This window comes from Sinocyclocheilus rhinocerous, unplaced genomic scaffold (genome assembly GCF_001515625.1).
Source record: "Sinocyclocheilus rhinocerous isolate Xijiao unplaced genomic scaffold, SAMN03320098_v1.1 scaffold671, whole genome shotgun sequence".
NCBI lineage: Eukaryota > Metazoa > Chordata > Actinopteri > Cypriniformes > Cyprinidae > Sinocyclocheilus > Sinocyclocheilus rhinocerous.
Genome location: NW_015625021.1, coordinates 369,916 through 397,809, shown reverse-complemented (window position 1 = coordinate 397,809; position 27,894 = coordinate 369,916). Strand labels below are relative to the sequence as shown.

The 27,894-nt window shown below is 38.6% G+C and overlaps 4 protein-coding genes and 2 long non-coding RNA genes across 7 annotated transcripts in view; 2 read left to right on the top strand and 4 right to left on the bottom strand.

The window, feature by feature from the left end:
• Positions 1-1,986: 1,986 nt before the first annotated feature.
• On the bottom strand, positions 1,987-4,505 carry LOC107747164 (NADH dehydrogenase [ubiquinone] 1 alpha subcomplex subunit 11-like). Its single transcript, XM_016561606.1, has 4 exons — positions 4,366-4,505; positions 3,876-3,968; positions 2,283-2,405; positions 1,987-2,170 (listed from the first exon to the last, which is right to left on the bottom strand). Exons 1-4 carry the CDS (start codon positions 4,442-4,444, stop codon positions 2,058-2,060), a joined length of 408 nt encoding a protein of 135 aa, XP_016417092.1. The 5' UTR covers positions 4,445-4,505; the 3' UTR covers positions 1,987-2,057.
• A 1,372-nt stretch (positions 4,506-5,877) lies between these two features.
• On the top strand, positions 5,878-9,190 carry vmac (vimentin type intermediate filament associated coiled-coil protein). Of its 2 annotated transcripts, XM_016561596.1 has the most exons (3): positions 5,878-5,983; positions 6,076-6,299; positions 7,927-9,190. In XM_016561596.1, the coding sequence occupies exons 2-3, from the start codon at positions 6,109-6,111 to the stop codon at positions 8,279-8,281; spliced, it is 546 nt and encodes a 181-aa protein (XP_016417082.1). In that variant the 5' UTR covers positions 5,878-5,983; positions 6,076-6,108; the 3' UTR covers positions 8,282-9,190. The 2 variants fall into 2 exon arrangements, with proteins under 2 accessions (XP_016417082.1, XP_016417073.1); XM_016561587.1 differs by having other exon boundaries at positions 5,879-6,299.
• LOC107747174 (uncharacterized) lies at positions 6,186-6,673 on the bottom strand. The gene is made up of 3 exons (XR_001640773.1): positions 6,498-6,673; positions 6,358-6,375; positions 6,186-6,265 (listed from the first exon to the last, which is right to left on the bottom strand). It is a non-coding gene; the product is annotated as an uncharacterized LOC107747174 (long non-coding RNA).
• A 2,492-nt stretch (positions 9,191-11,682) lies between the features above and the next one.
• Positions 11,683-14,074, bottom strand: larp6b (La ribonucleoprotein 6, translational regulator b). The gene is made up of 4 exons (XM_016561567.1): positions 13,963-14,074; positions 13,768-13,872; positions 13,397-13,610; positions 11,683-12,965 (listed from the first exon to the last, which is right to left on the bottom strand). Exons 2-4 carry the CDS (start codon positions 13,869-13,871, stop codon positions 11,868-11,870), a joined length of 1,416 nt encoding a protein of 471 aa, XP_016417053.1. The 5' UTR covers position 13,872; positions 13,963-14,074; the 3' UTR covers positions 11,683-11,867.
• A 3,292-nt stretch (positions 14,075-17,366) lies between these two features.
• LOC107747145 (growth arrest and DNA damage-inducible protein GADD45 beta-like) lies at positions 17,367-18,952 on the top strand. Its single transcript, XM_016561575.1, has 4 exons — positions 17,367-17,558; positions 17,672-17,773; positions 17,867-18,086; positions 18,197-18,952. The coding sequence occupies exons 1-4, from the start codon at positions 17,515-17,517 to the stop codon at positions 18,308-18,310; spliced, it is 480 nt and encodes a 159-aa protein (XP_016417061.1). The 5' UTR covers positions 17,367-17,514; the 3' UTR covers positions 18,311-18,952.
• A 2,623-nt stretch (positions 18,953-21,575) lies between these two features.
• The window catches only part of LOC107747733 (uncharacterized), a 54,937-nt gene continuing 48,618 nt past the window's right edge, over positions 21,576-27,894 (bottom strand). Inside the window, exon 3 of the long non-coding RNA XR_001640834.1 lies at positions 21,576-21,856. This is a non-coding gene — a long non-coding RNA (uncharacterized LOC107747733). The remainder of the gene's footprint in view (positions 21,857-27,894) is intronic.

Below are 27,894 nucleotides of genomic sequence, written 5' to 3'. Positions count from 1 at the left end.
GAGAATGGAATTTAGACTATTAATGAGTTTTTAGGAAAACGGAATCAGTAAAACAATTACGAAACAGAACAATAGCTGAAACGGCAAATAGGCCGATGTAAAATCTAACTAATTAAAATATACCACTATTCTGGCCTATATAGCCTTACTGTGATTAGTTTCATCGATTAACTCTTAGGTTTATTCCGGTTAACCTGTTCTGCATTTTTGTGCTTCTGGCAGCTTAAATGTGTTATTATTGCGTAATTTCAATAAAATTTTAATTTTTTAAAATGCATCTCATATATTCATCCTGTGTGTCCTCTTAAGGTGTAAATTGTAATAAAATTTTTAAGTTTTGTTAACCTGACAACACATCACTTACGAAAATTAGCATGGTTTTACTAAATAATACTTTTTTTTTTTTTATCTTGTTTAAATTTTTCTGAAAATCAAATGAAGGCATTAAAAATTTATTTTAAATCAAATGAAAATGAAAGGAAGAAAAACTGTGAATATTCCTTTAAAAAAAAAATTTAATAGGCTAATAATTTTATTCTTTTTTTCTACAATTAAGTGATTCATCTGGTTGTAATATTTATTTTTATCATTTAATTGTTTTATTTAAATTTGATAGAAAATTGAATATTTAAAGATGTACATTATACTGTACAAAAGTAATACAAGAGTAATATATTTCTGTTACATGTTAAACCGTACTTTTATTTTGACCGGTTGCCATGAAGTTTCTGTGTGTGTACAGTATGATGATGCTAGTTTTCTCAAATGAAACGGTAAAATTCACAGCAGCTCTGGAGATTAAGTTCATGTGTTCACGCCGTCATATAGTGAGACGCAGAGGCCTACAGCTCAAGCATCACGCTGCTTCAGTATTTGTGTAGTAAACAAAACCGCGTTTCCGCCATTCATACATACAGAGGCAAGCGGAACATGCAGGATTCATATTTAAACCATCTTTTTGCATTTTAATATTCACAGACACTAGTTCATATCGCGATTCGAATTAAGTGGCAGTGGCTACTTTTGACTTATTTGTCCAAAATTGACGAATTCCGTGGCATTCCACGCTATAGAGTAGGCTAAATTAGGTTTTTATGAATGGACTCCGGGATCCCGTTCGCGTTTTCGCAGAAACCATATGGCCCTAGAAATGTAACCACACTTCAGAACATTTCGGCTTGCCCTGTGTGTTGTTTGAACAAGTTGCAGGGGTGACATCACGTCACAGGGTCTCTCTTTCTCTCTCTGTAGCTTATACGCCTAGATGCGAAATTCGGTAGTACCGACGCAATTCGGTCGGTACCCTTAAAAGTACCGAGTTCGGTATCGGTACCCAACCCTAGTGTAGAGTAGCGCTTTTTGTTTTTCATTTCTCTGATCACAAATGCAGACATGGTTTTATGTTTACGCGGCGCGATGCAACGCAAGGCGAGTGTAGCGCTTGTTGTTTGTCATTTCTCCGATCACAAATGCAGACATGGTTTTATGTTTACGCGGCGCGATGCAACGCAAGGCGTAAAAAGACTGTATAAGTCATTATAATCAGTAATTGTCCGCACTGGATGCAACAAATGCCTCGTTTATAATGGGTTTTAATGTTTTTGTCTCGTCGGACAGGGCATCACAGTATGGTAAGGGGCGTAACATTTCCGTCACACCCTTGAGGTATTCAGCCAATCACAACGCACCTCGCTTTTCAGACTGATGAGCTTTGTAAAAAAGTTTCAGAAAGGCGGGGCATAGAGGAGAAACAATAATGTACAGTATGTGGAAAATAATGTGTTTTTTTAACCTTAAACCGCATAAACACATTTCATTACACCAAATACACAAAATAATGTTCTTTTTAGCAACATCATATGACCCCTTTAACTTCTCAGGTAATAATCAATGGTATGACCTAATTCAGATGCGGCCAAAATTACAACAACAGTGCAGAAAAACAGCGACTTCAGAAAACTCAAACACAAAGAGTACACCCAGAGATTTTTAATCGTAATACATTTATTTGAGCAATATACAATATAAACACATCAAGCACTAGGGGACATATCAGGTCACAGTTTTGGGGGTCCTGTTAGTCTCCAGCCTTCCATTTTTCCAACCTTGGTGAACATAGCCAAAGTTCCCAGACCAAAACACGCTGTGGTACCCGTGATAGCACTGTGTGCTAAACGTAAAAAAACAACACCAGCAAACTTCTTTAAACTCTTCTTTAACAACAACAAATAAAGACACCAGTGACCTTGAATATTTATGAAAAACATTAATATTGTACTTACTTCGTGCCCCGAGGAAAATACCTGAAGCACATCCACCGATGAAATAGTTGGTTGGGTCGTCAGGTGCTTCTCTGGCCTGTGCGCTAAGACAAGTGGCCATTCCAAAGATGGCGCCCATGGCGGCTAAAAGGGTTGCAAACAGGAAGTAAATTATTTAAGCAAGTGTGTGTGTTGCCATCTGATATAACGGATTTAAACTAAAATCATTCCATTAATGTATCGACTGTTTTGATGTAACAAGTAAACAAGGCCAACACAAGCTACTGTAAAGATAGTACTTTTAACTTTTATTCAACTTTGTATGAAGTGCCGACAGAGCAAAAAATGATGGAAGATGAAGGTGAATCACAAAGACAGAGGCTGCATCCAAAATGGCACACTTCCCTACTATATAGTAAGAGAAAACAACCTTCAGTAAAAATACTAGCATATCCAAATTCACAGAATTCCTAAAATAGTACACAAAAAGTCCCCAGAATTCTGAGGTCACGAGAGAGGATTTGTGGTTGACAGTGATCTGACACAACTGACACTGGTAGGTAGGCCTGTCGCAATAATCAATATATCGACTTATCGCGCAATATATGTACATGACCTCAATAATGTTTGGTGACGCAATATCGCCTATTATATTTACTTAATGTCACCATGTTTTTTACATTCCACTTGCGCCTGTGTCTTTTGCAGCTTCTCGTACATAACGTGGTGTAGTTGGTGCTAGTTCAAATTTAAAAAATGCTTCTACAAAAAAAAAAAAAAAAGTTTTATCTGCAGATATGGCCTTGTTTAGGGATCGGTGTCTTTGTGCATACGGACATCTGACTGCTAAGTAGTGATTGTGTTTTTCAGCAATAGTGTGCACCATTAATTTACAGAGAAAAGAAGGTCAGGGAAAAATCTGTAGATGGAAAAATCTATACAAGTTTTTTTTTACATTTTTCTTTTTTTGTACTTGTTACTTTGCATTACTATTTAATCAAGTTTTTTAAGGTATGTAATATTTTGATACTTAATTTCCATGATCTAAATATTCTTAAAAATTAAAAGTTTGTTGTCATTTGGAAGTGTGTGGGCCTTCTTGCATTATTATGCTGTTACATTATGATTATATATTCAGTGGCATAAAATGGTCTTCAAAATGACAATAATATAGCAATTATTTCTGCGGCAATATATCGCACAACAAAAAAAATGTCATCGTGACAGGCCTACTGGTAGGTCACATGACAATGACAACAAGGCGAATGTAGTATGTCCGTATTACATTCATTGTACATACATTATGTAATGTTCATTTTAATGGTTACTAAGAACTTATTCAAAAGTAGTAGCTACTCAGAGAGCATGCAATTTCAGATGCAGCAAGTCTTTCACCAACACAAATTACCTTGATTTCACACACACACTGTATGGGAAACTCAATGGTACACTTTTATGCATTATATTTTTTTCATCATAAAATTTTCACAACATTTAAGTACACTTTCCCATTCATTCTCACTCATTTCTTAGAGAGAGAGAGAGAAAGAGATAGTGTTTATATTTCTACAGATATCCCCTACCATGAACGGGACCACAGCTTATTTGTCTTACCCATGGTGACAGTGCCTGATGTTGCTCTGGTCAAAGCCTCAACAGCTGTTTCAGGTGGAAATGCCACAATGTGGTAGGCAGAACCTACCAGCCCTGCAGAACAACAACAGTAGTAGTAAAGCACATGAAGCTTTGTTTAATAAAGCAGGCCATTCCTGGTGACATCTGCATCATTATGGGAGTCACTCAAACATAGGTATGAAACAAATCAACGGTTGGAAAGTGATAGCAGCCCTGGACGTCATTTTACAATCACAAAAAAAAAAATTATACGCTGACGCCACTTTATAGTTAGATAAACCAACTAAGTAGAAAAATATGAATATAACACGATTATAAGAATAGCGCGCTGATGTGTTATTCACTATTTCACTAGCTAGTGTATATGCTAACAGCTTAGCCTTTAGAGCGCATAAACAATGCACATGTTAAAAACCACGCTCAAAGGATCCGTTAGAAACCCTAGAATCCAGACATACAGCAGACTAACCGATGGCAGTGGCTATTTTTGTGGTGATCCATGTTTTGGCAACGCAGTCTTTGCCCTCTTCCAGATCCCAGTAGCCCATTTCTGCATCAAGGACACGACTGGAATATCGCGAGAGTTCTTCTTGAGTTTATTGGCGGTTGGTCCACAACGAACTGTGCGTTACCGCCACCAACTGCTATGGAGTGTGTGAACCACATTTCCTTCTCCCTTTAAAAAAAACTATATCCTCTAACTCAATTTAGTTACTCTAAGATAATGCAGTGATAGGCCATAAAATTTATCCTTTGAGCTAAAGCTTCTTCTTGACCTCATTCTTCTAATGATGTTGTGGATCTAGTCGCGTTCACGTTCTTTTCGCCCCCCGTCGGCGTGGTGTGGAACTGCAACGCCATACACGATCCAAGGTTATTAAAGTGAACTATAATTAAACCATAAAAAGTTACTTGAAACACAACAGAAATACTAAAACTTTAATTGAAATCAACATGAATGCAGAAAATATAAAAATAAAATCTAGCTCAAACATGAACAAAAACTATAATAGTATTAGTATCTCAGTGATACCAAAATAACTATCGTAGCAAGTTTTTTTTTAAAATAATATAATAAATAAAAAGAAAACAGATAGAATAGAAAAAGAATAGAGCAAGCTAGTGTTAGAGGTCTTTTTTTTGCTTTTGTTAATTGTATAATTAATGAAAAGAAAATATGTAGTTATGCATAACTACAGGTATTAGCTAAGCACAAACAAGTTCCAATTGCTGGTTTTATTTTGCCATCAGCTGTAACAACTTATATGAAAAAGAGAGAAAAAAGAAAGAAAAGAAAAGGGAGTTTTCTGAAAGGTACACTACAAAAAAAGATAAAAGAACCTAAAATATACACTAGCCTATAGCTTACATAAATATAGCCTAGTTTTTTTTAATCCCAAATCCTTGATTTGATGTAAAATGAACGATATTCTATTGGCAACACATTCAATCTTAAAAGTACAAGTAAATAAATAAATAGCCTACATACATACATACACTTCCCTGTATGAACCCGGATTTCCCTGAATTAGGTGACTATGTAATTTATGTAAACTTGTCTTTAAATAACTTAATTTGACCATTTTTGATATTATTTTTAATTACTGGTACAATCTAACTTTTTTTTTATTTATTTATTTTTTTTTACAAAAATGTAGGCTAAATGAAACGGGTATATTATAAAACGTATATTATAAAAACAGAGTTATCAGCACATTAAAATTATTATAAGTAATAATAAAAAGGGCCCAAAAATCAAAAGATATGTACCCAATTTGTTTGGAGCCTCGCAAGGAAAGTGCATTTTGTAATCACTGCTGTCTCTCTGTTTCGGCGACTCTGATTGGCCAGCGGCTCCAAATATAATTTCCGGGTCAGCAGCTACAGGTTGCTATGAAGTTGGTGCAGATGACACGTCAGCTGACTGGAAAACAACACAAACTGCAACACCTGCTTAAATAGGATAATGTCACAAACCTCCGCGCAGCATGTAAACGCGCACTGACGACTGTCGCTGCATTACAGACGCGAAGATTTCCCGAAGACTGGAGTCGCGCGCCACTGCTGTAGCATCACGCCTGCTGAGATTGAGAGAGAGAGTTCAGCATCATTCAGTCCGGACCCGCGGAAGATGATCAGCCCAGCGGTGCGGCGTTGTCGTGGGTGAGCGAGAGCTTACCGGACCGGTGCTTCCGTCTTCCGCATCCCGAGCATGTCGTCCCCGTCGCCGGTGCAGATCAGAGAGGCGAACGCGCACCTCGCGGCGCTGCACAGGCGGGTCACAGACCTGGAGCAGAGGCTGGAGGACGCGGAGAAAACCGTGCGGGAGCAGGCGGAGAGCCTCATCCGCAAAGATGAGCAACTGAGAGCTACCACGCAAGAAATCACGGAGGCCAAGGACAAGTAGGGGAAAGAATATATTTACTTCCTTAAAGGGATAATTCTGTCATTAATTACTCACCGTCATGTCGTTCCAAATCTGTAAGACCTTCGTCCATCTTCGGAACACAATAAATTAAGATATTTTCTGATGAAATCCGAGAGCTCCCTGACCCTTAATGACAGAAAAATGACTGAATTTTCATTTTTGTGTAAACTAACCCTTTAACACAATCGTATCTTGCTGTAGATGCCTAATATTGCATTATTTGATGTCAAAACCATGTATATGCTAAATCAGAAAGCTCAATTAAGCTACTGTAAGCGACTTTTACAGTAAAAATATCCCTGAAATAAAACAACAGATATTATTGGATATGATGGTCTAAGAAAACACCTGGCAGCTCTTGACCGTTTAAAAAACAAAATAGACAGCGGCTCACGCTTGTTAACCAATCAGAAAAAGAACTGGTAATGCTGTGAGGGACGGGGCTACTTGTTTGTGTGATAAATGCTGGATGGACAGAGGACGGGTTACTGTTTCCAAACAAGTTTCCTCAATCACTCTGCTGTGTCCAAACAACTGATAAAAGCATCACAATAATCCACACCACTCCAGCCCACCAATTAACATCTTGTGAAGTGAAAAGCTGCGTGTTTGTAAGAAACAAATCCATAATTAAAACGTTTTTAACTTTAAACTTTCGCTTCAGGCTAAAATAGGAGGCCGTGATAACACTTCCTCTAGTGGAAGAAGTCAGTCCCTGTTGTCCTCTCACATCAAAACCAACCAATATATTTGTTCAGAACTCTTTTTGCTTGTAAAAGTTGCTTGACCTGTGCATATTTCTCTCCTGATTCAGATGAGATGACTTTTTAACTGGAGGATACGTTTTTATGGATTGTGGTCTCAACAGCAGCAGTTCAAAGTTAAAAACATCTTGATGGATTTGTTGATGTATTTATCAGAATTACTTTAGCGTGTTCACTATAGTCATGCCTCAATCATGAATTTTAAAAAGCCATTGTTTTTATGAATTTTCAAGTTTACTTGACAGACATATCAAACAACCACTATATTCCTAATATAGCAACTGTTTTCAAAAATACATCAGCTTCAAGTTCATATTTGATGTCACTGTAGGCCTATCGATAGATAATTTTGCAGAACAAAACATGAAAATGTATTCAAGTAATAAACAGAGACTTCAAAGGGACAGTTCAACTAAAAATGAAATTTTTGCCATTATTTACTCTCCCTCAAGTTATTCCAAATCTGCATGAATTTCTTTTTCCATACTATGAACGCCAATGGGGACCAATAACTGTTTGGTTACCCACATTCTTTAAAATATCTTCTTTTGTGTTCAACAGCTCAAAGAAACTGATACAGTTTTGGAACAACTTGAGGGTGAGTAATTAAAGACAGAATTTTCATTTTTAAGTGAACTGTCCCTTTTAACAAATCGCCAACTGCTACTCTTAAAAAAAAATATATATATTAGCAATTTCCTGAGGGTGAATTAGCGGTCTAGATTGGCCTTCAAATTGATGTTATGACTGAACAGCTCTATTCCGATTGGTGCAACTAATGGTGCATTAACTGCAGCTTTAATTAAAAAGGTAATTTTTATCTTTATTTTTCATGTAGAGAGATTTTCTTCCTCCATGAGAAGCTCTGTCAATCAGAGGAATCCATCCATAAACTCAACCAAACGATTAAGGAAAAAGATTCTCTAATCGGACAGTTACAACACCGATGTCAGCTGCTGGACAACATTTGCAAAAGCCGTCCATTATTGGACAGCATGCTGGCCCAGATGGCCGAGGCAGAGAGGATGGGGCCTGTCAGTGACTTGGGGAAGCCCACGACCAACAGCTCTCTCATGGACGGAGAATCCAACTGCAGCCCCAGCCGCCTCTCCAACCACAAAGACTTCTCCCTCAGCGAGGACGACTCTGACGATCAGGAATTAGATGGGGTTGTGTTTGGGACCACAGTATGAGTCTCAATTCAACTGCTCCTCCTCTCAGGTTTAGCAGCCTGTGTGTTTTGATGGTTACGGTTGATTCAGTGTCTGGTAAAACATCTGTCGTATCATAAAACAGGTTACTGGAGTTTGAATGGGATGCTAATGTAAAGAGCGAATGCCTGGTCAATTCTGGCTAAATCTGTTCGCAAATTGGTGCAAGCATGCCACATATCTTTTAGATTTGTCCCTCAGACTACTTCAGTTCTCATTACTGAATTAAACATTTAAAAAAATATATTTAGGTTCAGTTTAAAATAGACTAACTAGTCGTTTAATTGATCTTTATTCTTCCCTTTTTAACTTTTAAATTTGCAGATGCTTTGATATCTCTCTGTTTATACCTTATGGATTTATTGCGTTACATGAATATTAGAGAAGAACGTTTTTAAAATTTGCATCGAAATGAACTGTTACATGCAGTCCACCTGCAGTTTCATTTGTTTTTAAAAGAGCATCTGGGAAAATGTTTTAGAGATGTAATATACTGTGACATTGCATGCTTACTGTTTTGTTGGAGCCTCTCAGTGAGCAATTTCAGCAGTCATTGACAATGTACAAATGATGGATTCTTGTTCGGAGAGCCGCAGGAGTTGGATTTAGATGATTTAGACCCGGTGTTACCCATTGTATGCCATGCACTGGTCACAAACAGACAGGTTTATATCATAAATTTGACCGCTGGTCTCAAACTCCCATATTAAAATGCAACCCAATACTTTGCATACCTATGCTGGAAAGTTTAAAGGAATAGCTCACCCAAACATTTCAATTTTGTCATTTGCTCAACTTCATGTCCTGTCCTGACAGGTTCTAAACCTGTGTTACTTTCTTCTGCAGAACACAGCATTTAATTTCAACAAAGTTAGAGTCCAGTGGATGAAGGAAAAAAAAACCCTCTGTTGTTCCACAGAGGAGGGAAAGTCATTGGACTATAATGTGAATTTAAATTGTTACATTTTTCAGTGCCTAAAAAATTCACGGTTGCTTGTTTGATCTCATGATTTATTCTGAAAGATTGTAATAAATTATTTTTCAGTGCTAAATATCTAAAGCGTGTACTTTCCTCAGAAACACAAATATACAGCTAATCATGCAAACCCTAACATTAAATATTTTCGTCTCTAATAATTTAATAATATTTTTTTCTAATAATTTAATAATATTTTCGTTTATTTTAAAATAGGTTAAATATGTCTATTGAGTTTTGGTTTGGGTGAACTATTCCTTGAACTGTGCATTTTTTTATTCCTTACATGTACGAGTTCTTTTGGACACATTTTTATAAAAGAAATAAAAATAAAATAACTTTACAGTAAGGCTTGTTAATGCATTAGGTATCATAAATGAAAAACTTTTTTTTACAGAATTTGATGTTTATAAATATTCTGTTGTTTGTTAATTGATACAATTTGAAATGTTAAATGTATATTAGTACACAATAGAACATTCCTGAAAAACTGTGAAAACTCCGCTGACGTTTAAAAATTTGTGCTGGAAACTCACAAGTATCAGAAGTAAATCATGGGAGTAATACACAAACCAGTTTTTGAGAGACCCTACCACCATTGTGCAGTTGAGCTTCAGCGCTGAAGCTCCAGGCTGCTGTTAGTGACAGTGTGACACCAAACTGTAATTTAAGGTGCATGTATATAATTAAATGATCTATGCAGTGAAGTTGTTCTCTGAGAGCCTCCCTTAATAAAACAGTTAGTTCTTAAAATAGAGCTTCACCAGATAAACCGAGCAAATCCAAGCCAGCTAAAGCTGTTGCTTATGCATTTACAGGCGCATGGTTGAGAAATCGTAAAGTGTTAAAACACTTGTTTTTGTTGAATATCTTATATAGCTGTTTCTTGGGTTGAATGAATCATGTTACATATTTACATGTCAACATAAAACAGCTGTCCGATTTGCTGTTATTTCAGTTCTAATGTGATGCCAATACATATAGATATGGTATAGGCCTTTCTCCAAATTAATTTTGTTAATTCGGCCTAGCAAAATCAAGTCTATGCAAGCCTGTCATATTTTGCCATATTGCCAGATGGAGGGGAGCCATAATGTAGTGAGTGAGTGTACTGATGATGGGGCATTATTCATGTACAGCGTGTCATGTGTCCTGCTAAGATGTGATGGTTACACAATATTTTCGTGTTCGTTTTAAGAGTTACATGTGGTTTTGAACTGCAGCATGTTACATATTGGGGCATGCCATATTTGTCTTGCTAGTGCCCTGTACAGAAGTGTGTTTGCTAACATTTTTCTCTACAGATAAAGTAAAGCAGTGCCTAAAAGACTGATGGTTACTTGTTCAATTGAATTATTTATTCTGAAAAATTCTAATAAACTATTTTGTTATTCTTCAGTGCTAAATGTGTACTAGTGCGTCCTTTTTCCTGATGCTTTGTGCGAATTATGAGATTAAATTCCCTGCGAAAGGTTTGCTCTATGAACGCAATAAACATAAAAAAAAACGGTTACAATGAGGTAACTTTATTCACCCAATGAACATTAAAAGGAAACTTAATGGTGTAAAAACATTACATTACTACAACAGACCATGAATAACTCCTAAAGCCTGATTATTTCAGTGTTACAGACATGTTAACCTATGTGACCCTGGACCACAAAACCAGTCATAAGGGTCCATTTTTTGAAATTGAGATTTATACATCATCTGAAAGCTGAATAAGTAAGCTTTCCATTGATGTATGGTTTGTTAGGACAGTATTTGGCTGAGATACAACTATTTGAAAATCTGGAATCTGAGGGTGCAAAAAAATCTAAATATTGAGAAAATCGCCTTTCAAAGTTGTCCAAATGAAGTTCTTAGCAATGCATATTACTAATCAAAAATTAAGTTTTTATATATTTACGGTAGGAAATTTACAAAATATCTTCATGGAACATGATCTTTACTTAAAATCCTAATGATTTTTGGCAAAAAAGAAAAATCGATAATTTTGACCCATACAATGTATTGTTGGCTATTGCTACAAATATACCCCAGCGACTTAAGACTGGTTTTGTGCTCCAGGGTCACATGTTGCCTTAATCAAATGGAACATTAAATGGTAATATTTCAATGTGATTTCCATCATTCTGACAGATGCTTTAAAAACATCCCAGTAAACGCTGCTAATACAGGTATTAGAAAAGTACATTTGTAGCTCATTCAAGCAAACTGATGGATAAGGATTATTTGTAGCACAACTTTATGATTTTAAATGGTTTGTGTTTTTGAGAAGAAATTCCCTAAACCAGAGGTACCTCCTATAATCTAAAACGCAGTAGGCTTGCTACAAAAAAGGTGGAGATGCAGGACATAATTCAAATCCTAATATTAAATAATATTGCATTCACTAAAATTGGAGTACAAATTCATCTTTATTTCAATATTTAATTAGACACTTTTTTTTTTTTTAACATTATTTCCATGTTCACTAATAGGACAAATAATCATGCAACAGTAATCATGTTGCATTAAAAGTGCTTCCGTTGCACTGCACTCATACAGACTCAGTGGGGAAAAGGACCTTATAATGCATCTTTAATGGAGTCAGTGTGGTAGCAGCACCTTCCCTCTACCAATGCAATTATGAAACCCTTTGGTCCCATCAGGGCCGACAGGCTGGCGAACAACCAGGACACTTAAAGACTTCATTATCTGATTGGGTGACACCGAGTCGCCCATCTCAGGCTGAATGACCTGGGCAGCATGTTTACGTCTCTGGACCCAAGGGCTGCTTGTGAAGCCCAAGTCGTCTGGGGAGAGCTCACACGAGCCCTTGTACCTGCTGGAGGAGGATGTACCAGCTACAATGGGCGAGCTGCTGAAAGGATGTGTGGCCAGAGGAGAGGTCACATGACTGCAAGGAAAAAGCTTACGAGGCAGGAGAGGGCTTCCTACAGGACTGCCAAGGGGATTCCTGTAAGGGTCAGAGCGGAAAGTCGATATCCGTGGGATGGCGAGGGGGCTGCCGTAGAGGGCCTGAGGACGGGTGACTCTGCGGTTGGGCCGGGGCGAAGCAGGGGCAAAATCGGACTCTGAAGAGCTGCAAACAGCAGAATCCTCCAGAGAATAAAAGCGCCTGGACTTTCTGTTTGGCCTTTTTAAACTCTCATTGGCAATACCTTCTTCAGACTCTTCCTCCGCTAGACCTTGGCTCCATCCTGGCTTACGAGTTCCACGGCTTCCCAGCAGGACCACACAAACACCCCTTCCTCCCTGCTGCTGCTCTTCCGCCTTCAGGGCTTCGTAGGCCTTGCGCGCGCCTTCCAGATACTCATACTCCACCACAGCACACACTTTGCGCCCCAGTTCCAGGTGTCTCTTAGTATAGCACTTCAACTCTGTAGGGATCTCTTTTCCAGGCCGCAGAATGCGGAGAGATGAGATGGTTCCGTAGGGGGAAAACACCCGCATTGCGGCTTCCATGATGCCTAGCTGCTCCACACCCGGTGACCCGTTTTCCTCGTCTTTTACACCGTCTAGGAAGTTCCAGGCCAGAAGTAGCTTGCTTGTGGGGATGCACAGGAGCCAGTCAGGTACCGGAGTCCTTCGTCGCACCTTGGTTCCCATCTCATTCACTTCCAGCTGCGGAGACGTTCTTGCAGCCGCCAGTGTGGTGCGCCAGTCACGCGTGAGATCTTTAATCTATGAGAACACGAATCAAAACACAGGTTTTAGGTTACATCTTATGTTGTTAAATTAACATTTATTGTATTATTTTAGTGTTGGGTTACATTGATAGTGTCTTGTATTTGTTAGACACTCTGCACCTTCTATATAGTATCTACCATCCTCAGCCTGTGGAAAAGCTACTTGTAATGAGTTTTGATTCATCATGTGAATTTCTCATTACCACCTATATTTTTAGGTGGTTGTCTGCCAATTATAAAAGGTACAAAACAGATTTAGTAATTCAGAGGGTTGGTCTTAAACTAAATTTAAACTCAACCCGTAAAACCTAAAATGTAAAATTCAGACAACCACAGTTTTTTTTTTTTTTTTTTAAACAGTTTTACAGTTTGTTTCGTGATGACACTTCAAATCAGATTGAGAGGTTGTTGATTACTTGATCTCACCTTCTTGAAAGATGTCAGCAGCTTCAAACTAACATAACCCATCTTGTTTCTTTGCACATGTTTTAGCAGAAAAGCATCATCTGCCAGATTCTCATCAGAAAGGTAGTTCTCCAGCTGGGCAGCAATGTTTTGCGTCAAATCATCATTTGGAGGAATCCAGAGATCACCCTCACACAAATCCTCCTCAAAAACATCAGTCAAATCAGTTGAACTCCTGAAAAACAGATTGTTTTTTTATAATATAAAATTAGCCCACTGCCCGTTTAAAAAGCTTCCCGAGTGGATTTTTACATTAAAATTTAGAAACTCTTAAAGTTATTTTGATATTTCATATATTTTCAGAAATATTATAAACTTATCCATTAACCTACCCATCCAAACTGTCATTTAGCCCATCATCAGTGAATGAGAACGGCCCCTTTGATTGCTGAGTGTCTTCACAGTGGAAGATGTCAGTAAAACCAGGTGAGGACATGCTGTTGACAAATTATTTTGATCTTACTGACAAAACTAAACGTCGAAAATATGTGCTAATTAGTTGTTGAACTGTGTTGTAAACAGCCTACCTGGCGTCTCTCCTATATGTTTCCCCGTAAACCGCCACACATCACCTGAACACAGGTGATCCTTCTCAGAATACTGATTTATACGTCCTTACGTCACCATTAAAAACGCGGCATACTGGGCGACGTCATGCTTGCTCTGAAACAAACGAGGGTAAATTATAAATTCATAAGGACATTTTTTTTTTTTTTAAATCTTTCAGATTTTTAAAAAGACATTTTCGATTTTATAAATAAAAAACTATAGTCTCGAACATGTTAAAAAAGATGATTTGATATTAAATATTAGTAGGCTAGGTATGCACATGTGCACTGAATGCAAAGTGCTGTTTGGAAGCATAAATTAATGTAGTGGAAAGATTGTATTTTTGTCATAACCACCAAAAATTGAGACCCCCGCCATATTGCCAGAGGCACGTGCTCTCTCCGCGTCTTGAGCCAAGTGGATTTTTTGAATGCAGCTTCCAAAAGACAAAAAATAGCCATAACCAATCACACACGATTCTGTTGAGCGTATGAATGCAATGGCCAATCAGAGGCGTTCAGATGAGTCATCGCTGAAACGCCCTGCACTCTGCCGAATGCTCTCATCAGAAACAATATTATGCAGATGTAAGAGATTCATTTCACAGTGTAAACAGCTTCAGTGATTATAATGAAAGTTTTTGAGAGTTCTTGAACTCTGGCTAGCCTGAAATCAATGATAATGTTCATTGATAATGTAAATGTTATTTGCTCTCTTTCTGTACAATGAAAGTGTTTATTAAATTCACGTTAAATACACAGTCGTATTAAAATAGTTTATGACATGACACCCATATTTAAGTAAAAACACGGGTTTTATGCGTAGTAGTTAATAGATTACTCAATCATTAGGCTACTTTGCATGCATTTGAAAATGAGATATTTCATGATATAGTTAACATGTTTGGGAATATTTCGAATAAAAAAAGGAAAGATTAAATTAAAACCAATAAGCCTACATTAGTTATACAGATTGTGGCTTCTGTGCGTCACATAATGACAAGCAATACGAGCCCCCCTCAAAAATAAGTGCATGACGCCCCTGCACGTAACCTCTTTTCCCAAGACGTTAATAAAAGTTTAATGGGTGTGTTAATTACTTTGTGAGCCATGGACTTTTGGAGACCCTGTAGACTTTATGCAAACCTACCTTTGACCCGACTTGTGTGTGTACTGTGAGGGATGAGGTCAATCATTAGGCTACTTTGCATGCATTTGAAAATGAGATATTTCATGATATAGTTAACATGTTTGGGAATATTTCGAATAAAAAAAGGAAAGATTAAATTAAAACCAATAAGCCTACATTAGTTATACAGATTGTGGCTTCTGTGCGTCACATAATGACAAGCAATACGAGCCCCCCTCAAAAATAAGTGCATGACGCCCCTGCACGTAACCTCTTTTCCCAAGACGTTAATAAAAGTTTAATGGGTGTGTTAATTACTTTGTGAGCCATGGACTTTTGGAGACCCTGTAGACTTTATGCAAACCTACCTTTGACCCGACTTGTGTGTGTACTGTGAGGGATGAGGTGTCAAGATTAAGTGCAAAGTGTATTCCAAATGAATAGGTACCACAGGGGATCCGTGAGACATAAGTGCTGGATTACAGCCGACCCCCCCTATAGGCTTCCTGTATATTAGGACTGTTACCATTCCTCGACACGTTTTTCCTCACGTAGGCCTATGTGCCATTCTTCAGAGAGCACGAAGGTGTTCTGAAGTCCTGCTAATTATCTAACACTATTCGCAGCCAATAAACACACTCAGGATAATGTGTGCTCAAGCATATTATCATTACAGTAAGTTGCCTTTGTAGATGTAAGCGACTCGGTGTGACCGGAATTAGAGCTATTGCTGACAAATACTAATAACACCGCACAGAACCATTTTCGCGAATTTTCAGATTATCAATTTCTGACTGGTTAAGCAATGCCAGCAAAATGTAACTACACAGTTAAATAAAGTCATTGACTCATTGTTGGGTCCGAGTCCACCTTGTCGAGTCCTAGTTTTTAATAAGCCATTTTACCCTGCAACTGGATGGATAAGCCATTTTACAATTAAATTGCCATGACAAATCATCACCAACAGGTGGCAGTCGTTGATAGAAGATGGTTCTGCAGAGGTAGGCTACTGAGTGCTGAAATGCTTTGCTTGAAACTCATAGTAGCACACTTTATCACTTGTAAGATTTTAAATAGCATTTATTTACTAATAATTACCATTTACAGCATATTTCAGCTTGTGACAGAATTACAGTTAACTCCATGTCGTTTCCAGAGAGTATCAAATGATTTATTGCGCGACATAAGCATTTGACAGCAGGTGGCGCATTAATACAGTGAACTGATTCAATTCAGTTTTAATATACATTTGAGTTATTGATTATTTGACTGATTTTAAAAGTAATTTTAGATTCATTTGAAACGCATAAATGCACTCGAAATGCAAGCCATGTCTGAAAGTGTTGCTGCATGGACATAAACACAATGTGTTATGTTTTTACGTTACAATATTAGGCTATGACAGAATTGACTCTGAAGGCATTTCTGTTGAGGAAAGTAAATCGATTAAACAATTAAGTTCCCTTAAGACGTTGACCCGTGTTTATGCAGACGGGTTTCGTAGCTCAAGAACAACAAGGTCCCATGAGAACATCAACAGCTCTGATCCTGTGACTGTACCGTCTATAATTAGCCGGTGGAACTGGAACAGCCTGGGTGATGAAAGTTCCAGGTAACAAGGAGACAGAAACTCTATTGCCTTCTAGAGCCTCCGCAGCAGACGCAAAGCAAAACAGTGACTTCTGCACAGATAGATGCCATCTAATTTAATGCATCACTTTCTTCACTAACTGTGCACGCTATTGCATCGGGGTGAGAATTGGGAGTCACGAGTCACCAAATATGCAAAGGAGTTTCGACCAACCGGCTTGTGCAATTTCAGGATGTGCCCAAATAACATGATACAATCACCATTCCTTTCCCATATATGTGACATACTTGCGATTCAAACCCGAAAATAAATGAAAACTGCGTAAAATTCTGGCTTTATTAAGTTTTGTACATGATGCAAAGGTTTCAGACAAAACTGCAACATGCACATCGAAAGCACTATGGAAACTCCATCATTTCCATAAGGAAATTCCATCGAACTCGGTACAAACAAATTGAAAGCTACTGGGTGCATGTTGTACTCGCTGTTTGGGCAAATATTCCCCCGAATCAGCCCACGTGGGATCTAAGCAGGAGTTTCCCCCATCACCAATGGCAGAGCGAGAGCGAGACGCTTGTGGAACATTTCTAGCCAATGAGAAAGGCGAGCGTTTCGCATTGCCGCGCCCACTCGAAAGCGGTATAAAAGCGAGGGTTTCGCTTGAAGTCGGCAGAAACAACTTCTCAGACACAGCGAAACGAGCAAAGGACTACTACAGCTACGAGCGATATTTGGATTATACTTTGGCCAGCACACTTTGACTGGATTGTAATATTTGCGAGACTTGTGGATCACTATTATTTAAAGCAAAATGACCCTGGAAGAAGTCGTTGGATGCAATATCACTGATAAAAAGTAAGTTCTACATTGCATGCATGGCATACACAATCAGTGCGAATCTCAATGGGTATCTTACTATACAGACAACCATCCGACTGTCGCTTACCATTGTCCGCATGTTTTTACAGAATGGACACCGTGAGCCAAGCATTGGAAGAGCTGCTGGTAGCAGCACAGAGACAGGACTGTCTTACAGTCGGCGTTTATGAGTCTGCAAAACTAATGAATGTGTAAGTATATACTTATGTCTGACTTTTACACATGCTGTTGTATTGCGTTATCCCGACAAACAGGAGACTAATTGCCATTCATTTGATCTGCAGAGACCCAGATTGTGTCGTACTGTGCGTTCTGGCCACCGATGAGGAGGACCAGGATGATATTGCGCTGCAGATTCACTTCACGCTCCTTCAGGCGTTCTGCTGCGACAATGACATCAACATCCTTCGGGTGTCTGGGCTGAGACGCCTCGCACAGGTGCTCGGCGAGCCAACCACCGTGGACAACAACGAGCCAAGGGACTTCCACTGCATCATAGTCACTGTAAGTAGACTTCGAATTAGCTCGTTGCGTGATCATATGCAACATGCATTCATAGTTAAATCTTAACATCATATGACATTGACTTACGGTGCATTTCATGCGTTTCACAGAACTCTCAATGCCAGCCACTCAAATGCGAGGCACTGAAGGACGTGGGCAACTACTGCGAAGAGAGCCGCTGCAAGAACCAATGGATTCCTTATCTGTCCCTGCAAGAACGCTGAACGAACGGCGATGCTTTTGATGCAATGAAAGGATGAACGAGTCATTCTCTGCGAATGAAAGCAAAAGGGCTCTGCACCAGCCGCCGTTGAGTGCTGCGTCATTCAAAGGGGCTGTGAGAGAGAAGTGGAGCTCTTGGAACTGTGCGCACGGGACCGGTACATTCCACCCTGCCCCTCCAGCTTGTCGTGTCCTCCGTGGGAAAAAAAAGTGGCAGCGGAGGAACAAGTTGTGGGAACATGAACTGTGAAAGGCTGCCTGTCGGCGCAAGCGGTGCCGGAGAACTTGCACGCGGGCGGCGTGGGCGTGCAATGGGATGGAAAGCGACGAGTGTGTGTCACCATCGCTGCCTGGGGGGCGAACATTTTCAAATGCCGAGTGAATGATTGGTGTATGTGCCGGACTTTAGTGACTATGAACTGCAGTGGCATTAATGCCAAGCTACAAATGGACCGCAATCGCTTGTTCGACTGCACTGAGAAGGACAGTGTTTGTCGAACAAAATGAATTCTGTTGAGTTATTGAGAAATGCATATTATGAATTGGTGTAAGTTATTTCCAGTAATTTAAATAGAGTAACATATGCATTGCTGCTCTTGTCAAATGCAGTATTGTTTCAATAAATTATTGATTTGAGAATTGTACACCTCTGTCTTATGGTTTTGCTTTGGGGGTTGGGGTGGTAGACCATTCAATAACGGGTGACAAAGCAATACTACTGCAAATGCAGACTGACTTCCCTTGGTCAAAGTTTAAAATAAAACATTTCCTGTTAAACATCCTTGTAAATCCTTAAAGTCTTGCCAGATTTAGTTCGGACTGTATGAGTGAGAGGGAATTACCCCACTGAGGTGTGAATGCATTTAGTGGAAATGTTAAGGAAGACCGAGTCGTAAGTGACGTGCAAACAAATCAACAGTTTGCCAAAGGATAGTCTTCATATCCTCTTGTCCTGGAATCAGCGTCATATCCGTACTGATACACAGTTAATTACGAAACCGTACTGACAGGAATGCAGACTTTACAAGTAATTCATGTCCAGTTCCGTCAACTTTGGCAAGCTCTGCTCCTCCCTAAAGAGCCTGTACAGGGCTTGCATAACCTCCAAAAAAGGATCTGACAACATGATCCGGGGGCAAAAACAAAAGTGTTGCGTTTATAATTTTGTTCAGTGTAAAATAGCTTTTCAGTAAGTGATTTGAGGTTATATTATGGGTATCTTATCACAGGTCTCTTATTGTTTGTAGAACAATCTCTAATTGTTATGTAGCAGACAACTTGTGACAGTACACATATTACACCAGCAGTCCCACTGGGCAGACTGGGATCGTGTTTTCCTCAAGGGTAAAATGGTGATTCTAGTTCATGCTTCATCCTTTCACGGCTTGGTCTGGGTTACTAGGACAAAGCTTTAACCATTAAGATATCACGATCCTTTAGTAACACTCTGGCACACTTCTTTGTCAGCTTTGTTTTTCCAGCTCCATCCAGTTGCTGTTCAGGTCAGGGTTGTGAACTGTTGAGAGGTGAAGAGCTACATAGTTGCACACAGTTGCTTGTAAAACAAACAGAGCGTCTTATGAGATCCTTCCAACAAAACACCACCATCCTGGTATTTAGATAACTATAATACGATTCACAATCACATACACGTTGTTGTGATATTCTCTGAGCATTTGCTGGTTTATTGCTAATCTGAAGCAACAGAATGCTAGTATTATACAGTCACTGTCAAAGTGAGCTCGATAATAATGATTAAAGATAGATTTGTATTGAGGGATAATAATAGAAAAGAAGAATCAGAGTTTCCAAAATTAGTCTCCTTTGAGATGAAAGACATCAAGCATTTTTACCGGGCATTCCCTGAGCTGATTGTGCGTCTGACGTAGGCCGTTTTCTGATTACGCATTGGAACCCCGGAAACGTCATTGACCATTTAAGGGCAAATCTGAAAGCGCCGAGTATGTCTCTCTTCTACTCAACACCAGCGCGAAATATAGTCATTATCAGTGTTTAAAGTATCACATTATACATGTTTGTTTGGATAAGGCATCTCCTAACCGCTCACCGGCGGAGTCGTGCCCAGCGCTCCTGCGCCGGTATGTGAGGAATGCGGAAACAGTGGCTGTGTTTCCATAGATGTGCAGCGTGAATGCGCTAGCTGTTTCCCACAAGGTGCGAGAATTAATCATGCTTTTTTTTGTCTTATCGTGATCACGGGGAAGAGTCTAGAATGAGCTGATAAAACAGTCATTTAAATGCTGATGACATGCTGTAACGCTCCTAAACGTGGACTATGATGGACATTTAGTTTATTGTCATTTCTCAGGATAGGATATTATCATTTTTTCAAAATCAGCTTTTGTATAGATACATCAGGACCGGTTATAGAATCAAATCTCTGAGGTTGCTTCTGAAATTAGTGAGGATGCTCTAGCATTAAAGGGATAGTTCACCCAAAAATGATAATTCTGTCATTAATTACTCACTCTCATTTCGTTCTAAACCCGTAAGGCCTTCGTTCATCTTCGGAACACAAATTGAGGTATTTTTGATGAAATCTGAGAGCTCTCTGACCCTCCATAGACAGCAGAAAGGTAGAAAGTTCCAGAAAGGTACCAAGAACATCGACAAAATAGTCCATGTGACATCAGTGGTTCAACCGTAATTTTATGAAGCTACTAGAACACTGGCTACATCGGTCAACGCTGCAAAAACATGATGTAAACAGCAACCTTTGACGCTGACACCGTGTCTACACCGGACGCGAGCGGTGCGATAAAATGCTATAGAACTCATTATAATCAGTGATGCTGTCTACACTGGATGCGGCATGGCGCGACATGACAAATCCCCGACAGAAAACTGCTGCTGCGTTCCAATTATGACCTACTGACACAAATTTCATATGATTTTCAACGGTTGCTTTGTCGTGTCCAGTGTGCGGCGCGGCGCAACAACTGTCCTGTCCAGTGTAGACACGGTGTGAGGTTGAGGCAATCACGAACGCAGCAATTAAAGGAGTTAAGCAATTATAAAACAATTCACGAGAGCAAAAATTGGGAAAAAATATTTTAATTAACATGTCAATGTCCAATGAAGTCATACAAAAGCAGGTCGCCTGTGCAAATTACAGAATTAACATGAATACACATTGTGAAAATAAATATAAAAGCAATTATTAGAAACACTGATATACACATTACACAGAAATACATGTGTTACTATAAAATCCAGATTCTTTTAAAAAGCATGACCAAGAGAGAAGTATACAGGAATAGATACACCTACACAAGCTGACTCTAAAAAGCAGTTCAGTATTTTTTAAAACACTCATAGGCAGAAACTCTGGGCCCCTGGTGAAATTTTCCCTTCCCATAAAGCCTTGATCTGTGTGCGCTGTAATGACTATATACCACCCAGTCTGTTTCTGTTTGACTCTGGTCTCTGAGGGTAGTCAGGTACATTCAGGCTGGCAGTAGCGCTTCTTTCCTCCTCCACCCAAACGAGCAGCCAAGACGTGATTCTGGCCAAGTTTATGACCCATCCTGCAGAGCAGACCAAATTAAATAGACAGTAAAACTACAGCTTGTGAATGCTCTCATTTTCATTGCACTGTATATAAGTCTTTAATCAGCATTTTATCTCACCACTATAAACACATTGCTCGTGCTTAATTACAGCTACCAATTACTAGGTTACAGCAGATGCTGACAGTGTTTTTAGAGAAAGGGGCTCTATGGATCGCCAGTGTACAAAGAACAAGGATATTGCTGAAAGCTCTTTTCATATCATTGTTACTGTATCAATGTCATTGACAAATAAGGGTATCCAATATGAGGAAAAATAGTTTATATACAACGTATGTATGAAAAAAGTATGTTGTAATATAATTTTGTATTTTGATAGTGACATTTTGATTCATGTCAGTTGGTGTAACCACCGAGTAAAAAGAAATTACTACATCTGAAGTTATTGCAAAAACACAATAAATGGCAAATAAATGTTGTATAAATGTAAAAAAAAAAGTTAAATATCACAAATTTTGAGCTGTGCATTTGGTCAGTTTATGACAAATTAAATATCACACACACACACAAGCAATATATCTAAAAGCAATATGATCCTTTAGTAACACTCTGGCACACTTCTTTGTCAGCTTTGTTTTTCCAGCTCCATCCAGTTGCTGTTCAGGTCAGGGTTGTGAACTGTTGAGAGGTGAAGAGCTACATAGTTGCACACAGTTGCTTGTAAAACAAACAGAGCGTCTTATGAGATCCTTCCAACAAAACACCACCATCCTGGTATTTAGATAACTATAATACGATTCACAATCACATACACGTTGTTGTGATATTCTCTGAGCATTTGCTGGTTTATTGCTAATCTGAAGCAACAGAATGCTAGTATTATACAGTCACTGTCAAAGTGAGCTCGATAATAATGATTAAAGATAGATTTGTATTGAGGGATAATAATAGAAAAGAAGAATCAGAGTTTCCAAAATTAGTCTCCTTTGAGATGAAAGACATCAAGCATTTTTACCGGGCATTCCCTGAGCTGATTGTGCGTCTGACGTAGGCCGTTTTCTGATTACGCATTGGAACCCCGGAAACGTCATTGACCATTTAAGGGCAAATCTGAAAGCGCCGAGTATGTCTCTCTTCTACTCAACACCAGCGCGAAATATAGTCATTATCAGTGTTTAAAGTATCACATTATACATGTTTGTTTGGATAAGGCATCTCCTAACCGCTCACCGGCGGAGTCGTGCCCAGCGCTCCTGCGCCGGTATGTGAGGAATGCGGAAACAGTGGCTGTGTTTCCATAGATGTGCAGCGTGAATGCGCTAGCTGTTTCCCACAAGGTGCGAGAATTAATCATGCTTTTTTTTGTCTTATCGTGATCACGGGGAAGAGTCTAGAATGAGCTGATAAAACAGTCATTTAAATGCTGATGACATGCTGTAACGCTCCTAAACGTGGACTATGATGGACATTTAGTTTATTGTCATTTCTCAGGATAGGATATTATCATTTTTTCAAAATCAGCTTTTGTATAGATACATCAGGACCGGTTATAGAATCAAATCTCTGAGGTTGCTTCTGAAATTAGTGAGGATGCTCTAGCATTAAAGGGATAGTTCACCCAAAAATGATAATTCTGTCATTAATTACTCACTCTCATTTCGTTCTAAACCCGTAAGGCCTTCGTTCATCTTCGGAACACAAATTGAGGTATTTTTGATGAAATCTGAGAGCTCTCTGACCCTCCATAGACAGCAGAAAGGTAGAAAGTTCCAGAAAGGTACCAAGAACATCGACAAAATAGTCCATGTGACATCAGTGGTTCAACCGTAATTTTATGAAGCTACTAGAACACTGGCTACATCGGTCAACGCTGCAAAAACATGATGTAAACAGCAACCTTTGACGCTGACACCGTGTCTACACCGGACGCGAGCGGTGCGATAAAATGCTATAGAACTCATTATAATCAGTTCGCTGCAGCATTGGGGGAATTGGTGATCCTCTGCCCATCTTGACTTCTGAGAGACACTGCCACTCTGAGAGGCTCTTTTTATACCCAATCATGTTGCCAATTGACCTAATAAGTTGCAAATTGGTCCTCCAGCTGTTCCTTATATGTACATTTAACTTTTCCGGCCTCTTATTGCTACCTGTCCCAACTTTTTTGGAATGTGTAGCTCTCATGAAATCCAAAATGAGCCAATATTTGGCATGACATTTCAAAATGTCTCACTTTCAACATTTGATATGTTATCTATATTCTATTGTGAATAAAATATAAGTTTATGAGATTTGTAAATTATTCCATTCCTTTTTTACTCACAATTTGTACAGTGTCCCAACTTTTTTGGAATTGGGTTTGTATTATATATATATATATATATTATAATATTATACAATATTTTCCAATAAAATATAGTACTTAATGCATCTTGTTTTCCTCTTAATTTTTTAAAATTCAGGAAGATTATGCATTTTCCACCTTAATGTTTTTGATCACAAAAATATAAAAATAATTTTAATTCAGAAAAGCAAAACTGACTAAATTAATAATAATAATAATAATAATAGATGTTCATAGAAGAGGTTTTATTACCAAAAAACACAAATACAATTATCAAAATAAACAGGTATAAATAAAATGAATTTGTATTAATAAACTATTTCTTAGCTTTTTTTGTTTTCTTTATTCATCTGTCGTGATTATGATTATTTTAAATCCTTTTATGTAAATCACTTTGAATTACCATTGTGTATGCAATGTGCTCTATAAATTAAACAAATACTGTTACACGTAGCATTTTGTAGCAACAGTAATCTGCATGTTCTCATGAAACCCATCCCCAGGTGATGGAGTGAACGTGACTGCTGCAGGAATCAGCTGGGTGAGCTGTGAACTGAAGGTCTGGCGTGTCTCTTCACTTGCAGTCAAGGTGGAAACAGGCAGTGGGTGAGCTTTAAGAATATGCGCTATTGTACGGCACGCTCGCAACGCAGCTGACCAGACAATAGCTAGCTGTGTGTTCCTCTCCAGACTGCTGGAAAAAGCGTGTACGCGTGCTCAGCCCTAGAGGCGTCACACTGCAGCACAATGGCAGCAAAAGACTAAAAGACTAATTTGCCTGAACGTGACTGGTGACTGGAGTCGAAAGTGCTGGCGAATGCTGACGTCAAGCCAGAAAGTGTGTGAGAGAAAAAGTGGGGCGGTTACAGAAACAGAGAGGCTTTTCTTTCACTTGGCAAAAGCCCTGGCTGATTTAAAGTTGCTGACAGTATTTAGTTCAGACGGCAGGGCTGTTAATAGAAAGGCCTGCCGGAGTATTTTTAGCACAACAGGGCTATATTTATATCTCAGGGAGTGGTGGCCTTGTAGATAAAATAAGGGGCTTCTTGATTCTGTAATGGATGTAAAAAAAACCAAGACAGATTCTCTTGCCTCTCCTGTGGTTCTGCTGAATTGGCCCGAAACATTTTTGCCGTGATTGAAAGCGCAACAGAGCCTCTCTTTTGTAAGTTGTGTGCAGTGCTGGACGGCTGGGACTGAGTTGCCGTGCATCTTAGCCATAATTATAGACTTGTTTTAAGCCCCCCACCACCCAGTTTAGCCCGAATTGTTACCAACAAGCACACTTACCATATGAACGCATATGCCAGTGATTCCCATTGAAACCGGTCTTTAATTAAATAAAACCACACCTATTATACTGACCTCTATGTATTAGGGTCAGTGACAAATACGGGTGTCCAATGTAAGGAAAAGTAACTTATGTTTTAAAAATCTAGCTTAAAACGCATCTGGCAAATCTTAGAAACAAAATCTTAGTATTCAGTTTCATGTCATATAATAATAATAAAAAAACTTTTTTAACCATTTTAACCAACAAACATTTTCTAAAAACAACTGTCTAGTGAAGAGTAATAGCATATTCTCTTGATTTCTTTTCCATATTTTAGAGCTGCTTTACAGCAGAATTTGGATTTGTCTTGCATTTCATGAAGTTAGCATCACTGATTCTGTTACTTACATGTTTAAAGCGGCTTTGAAACGATCTCTGTTGAATAAAGTGCTATATAAATAAAGGTGACTTGAATTGCATATACTTGTAAAAAAAAATTTTAGTTTTAATTTGACATTTTACAAGAAAATACTATTTCAGTTTTTTTACTTCAAACTTAAGCGCTTCATTCAATGTTACTTGCCATTTCTTTGATTAATTGTGAAACAAGCAAGTTCGGAGTAATTTTTTTTCTACACCATTTTTTCTGTGCATGAGCATGTTCATCCAAAGCATATGCATTTATGCATTTCAAATATTTCAAATAGCTGAAATGCATGATATTTCAAATATTCATCATATTGCATATGCATAGAGAGAGAGAGAAATGCATATGCAATATGATTATTATGATAATTGTATATGTAAAACACACACACACACACACACATACATATAAAAAGCACTATTAGGCACAGTAGATATACACAGGTGATTCACATCTAGAAATGTCTACTTCTAAAAAACATTTTATAAAACAGAGACGTGGCAGTTATAATTTTGTTCTGACTGTCGTGTCAGTGCTTCTGGCTGAATCTGGCCTGCTGTAATCTTTGTTCTTTTGCGCTGACACAGATGAGAGCGTGTTATTGTACGCTTGCACGTCTGATGTCTTCACTTTGAGAGAGCTGCTGCTGCTGCTAATTTGGTCTTCGATCGAGAAGCATCGGCAGACGTCTGACTACGAGCGCTGCCCATTCTTCACATGAGTCATGGCCTCCTCCAGAGCCCAACAGACTCAGCCTTTACTGCCGTCTGAAGTGTCAGACCATCTGCAGTGAAGACACCAGTGATGCATCAGGAGAACATGTGGTGCGTAAGATAGTTTAAAATAGCTTTTTCTAGATCACTTTCACAAAAGGAAATTACATCCAGCTGAGACATTTATAAGATAAGAAATGAAATCAGATCTAATCCAGAATTGCATGCATAGTCTCAGACAAGACATCATAAGTGTAAAATCTGGCTCAATCATGCATCTGACAGAGCTTTTCATTCAAAGAACAGTCCTATATATTACAGTCGGCTACGTTTTTAGCAAGTGTGAATCAGAGAGCGATATCATGGTAACAATTAAATAAAGCCTGGATCATGGGTGGTCTCATTTAGTGTTATGGGCGAGTTCTACCCATGAAAAAATTATTGTGTTCTGTTTAAAGTCCTTTACAGTGGGGAGATCAAGGGCAAAATCTCTCTCCTGGTGGAGATTTTATTCAAAGCCTTAACAAGCACAACATGGCAATGTTTTCTACTGGTAATTTCATTGCCTTTTATGGCTTCACACTTAACTCTGTCTTAAATATTCAATATGAGGTTGCAGTATAATTTGAGCTTTTAAGTATTTCCAACTGATAGGCTTTATTAATGCCAATAAAAAAAAAAACACAATACACTCTTCACGCTGCCTAATTATCCCGCACGCTGTTTATCAAGCAGTGCATGCCTGCATTTCATTTAGCAAGGGGTTGCAGCATTGCTTTACTTTTAAGCTTTCCAAGTGATGAGAGTCGTCAATGCTGAAGAAGACAATAATTAATGCACTATACTCTTCAGGCATCCCAATGAGCTTACATGGTGTTTTCCATACATTGCATTCATTATTGTTTAATTTTGCAAGTATTTGCAGTATTGCGTAAGTAGGTTGAGGTTTTATATATTTCCAAGTGATGAACATCATCCTTGATGACAAATAACATACTGTAGGCACCGTTCTCTTCATGTCTTGCATGCTGTTTTATTGCATTGCATGCATTCATTTCTTTCGGTAAAGGGTTGCAGCATTGCTATAGGCCTAGTTGGAGTTTTTGAGTGTTTGTAAGTGATGGACTTTGTCCATGTTGTCCTTTGTCCAAACTTTTTTTATGCAGCACATGCATGCATTTCCTTTAATAAGAGCTGTAGTACTGCTATGGTTTGAGCTTTATGTATTTCTAAGTCATAAGCTTTGTTCTGGCAAAGACAACAATACATGCACTATACTTTTTATACCTAGCAATAAAT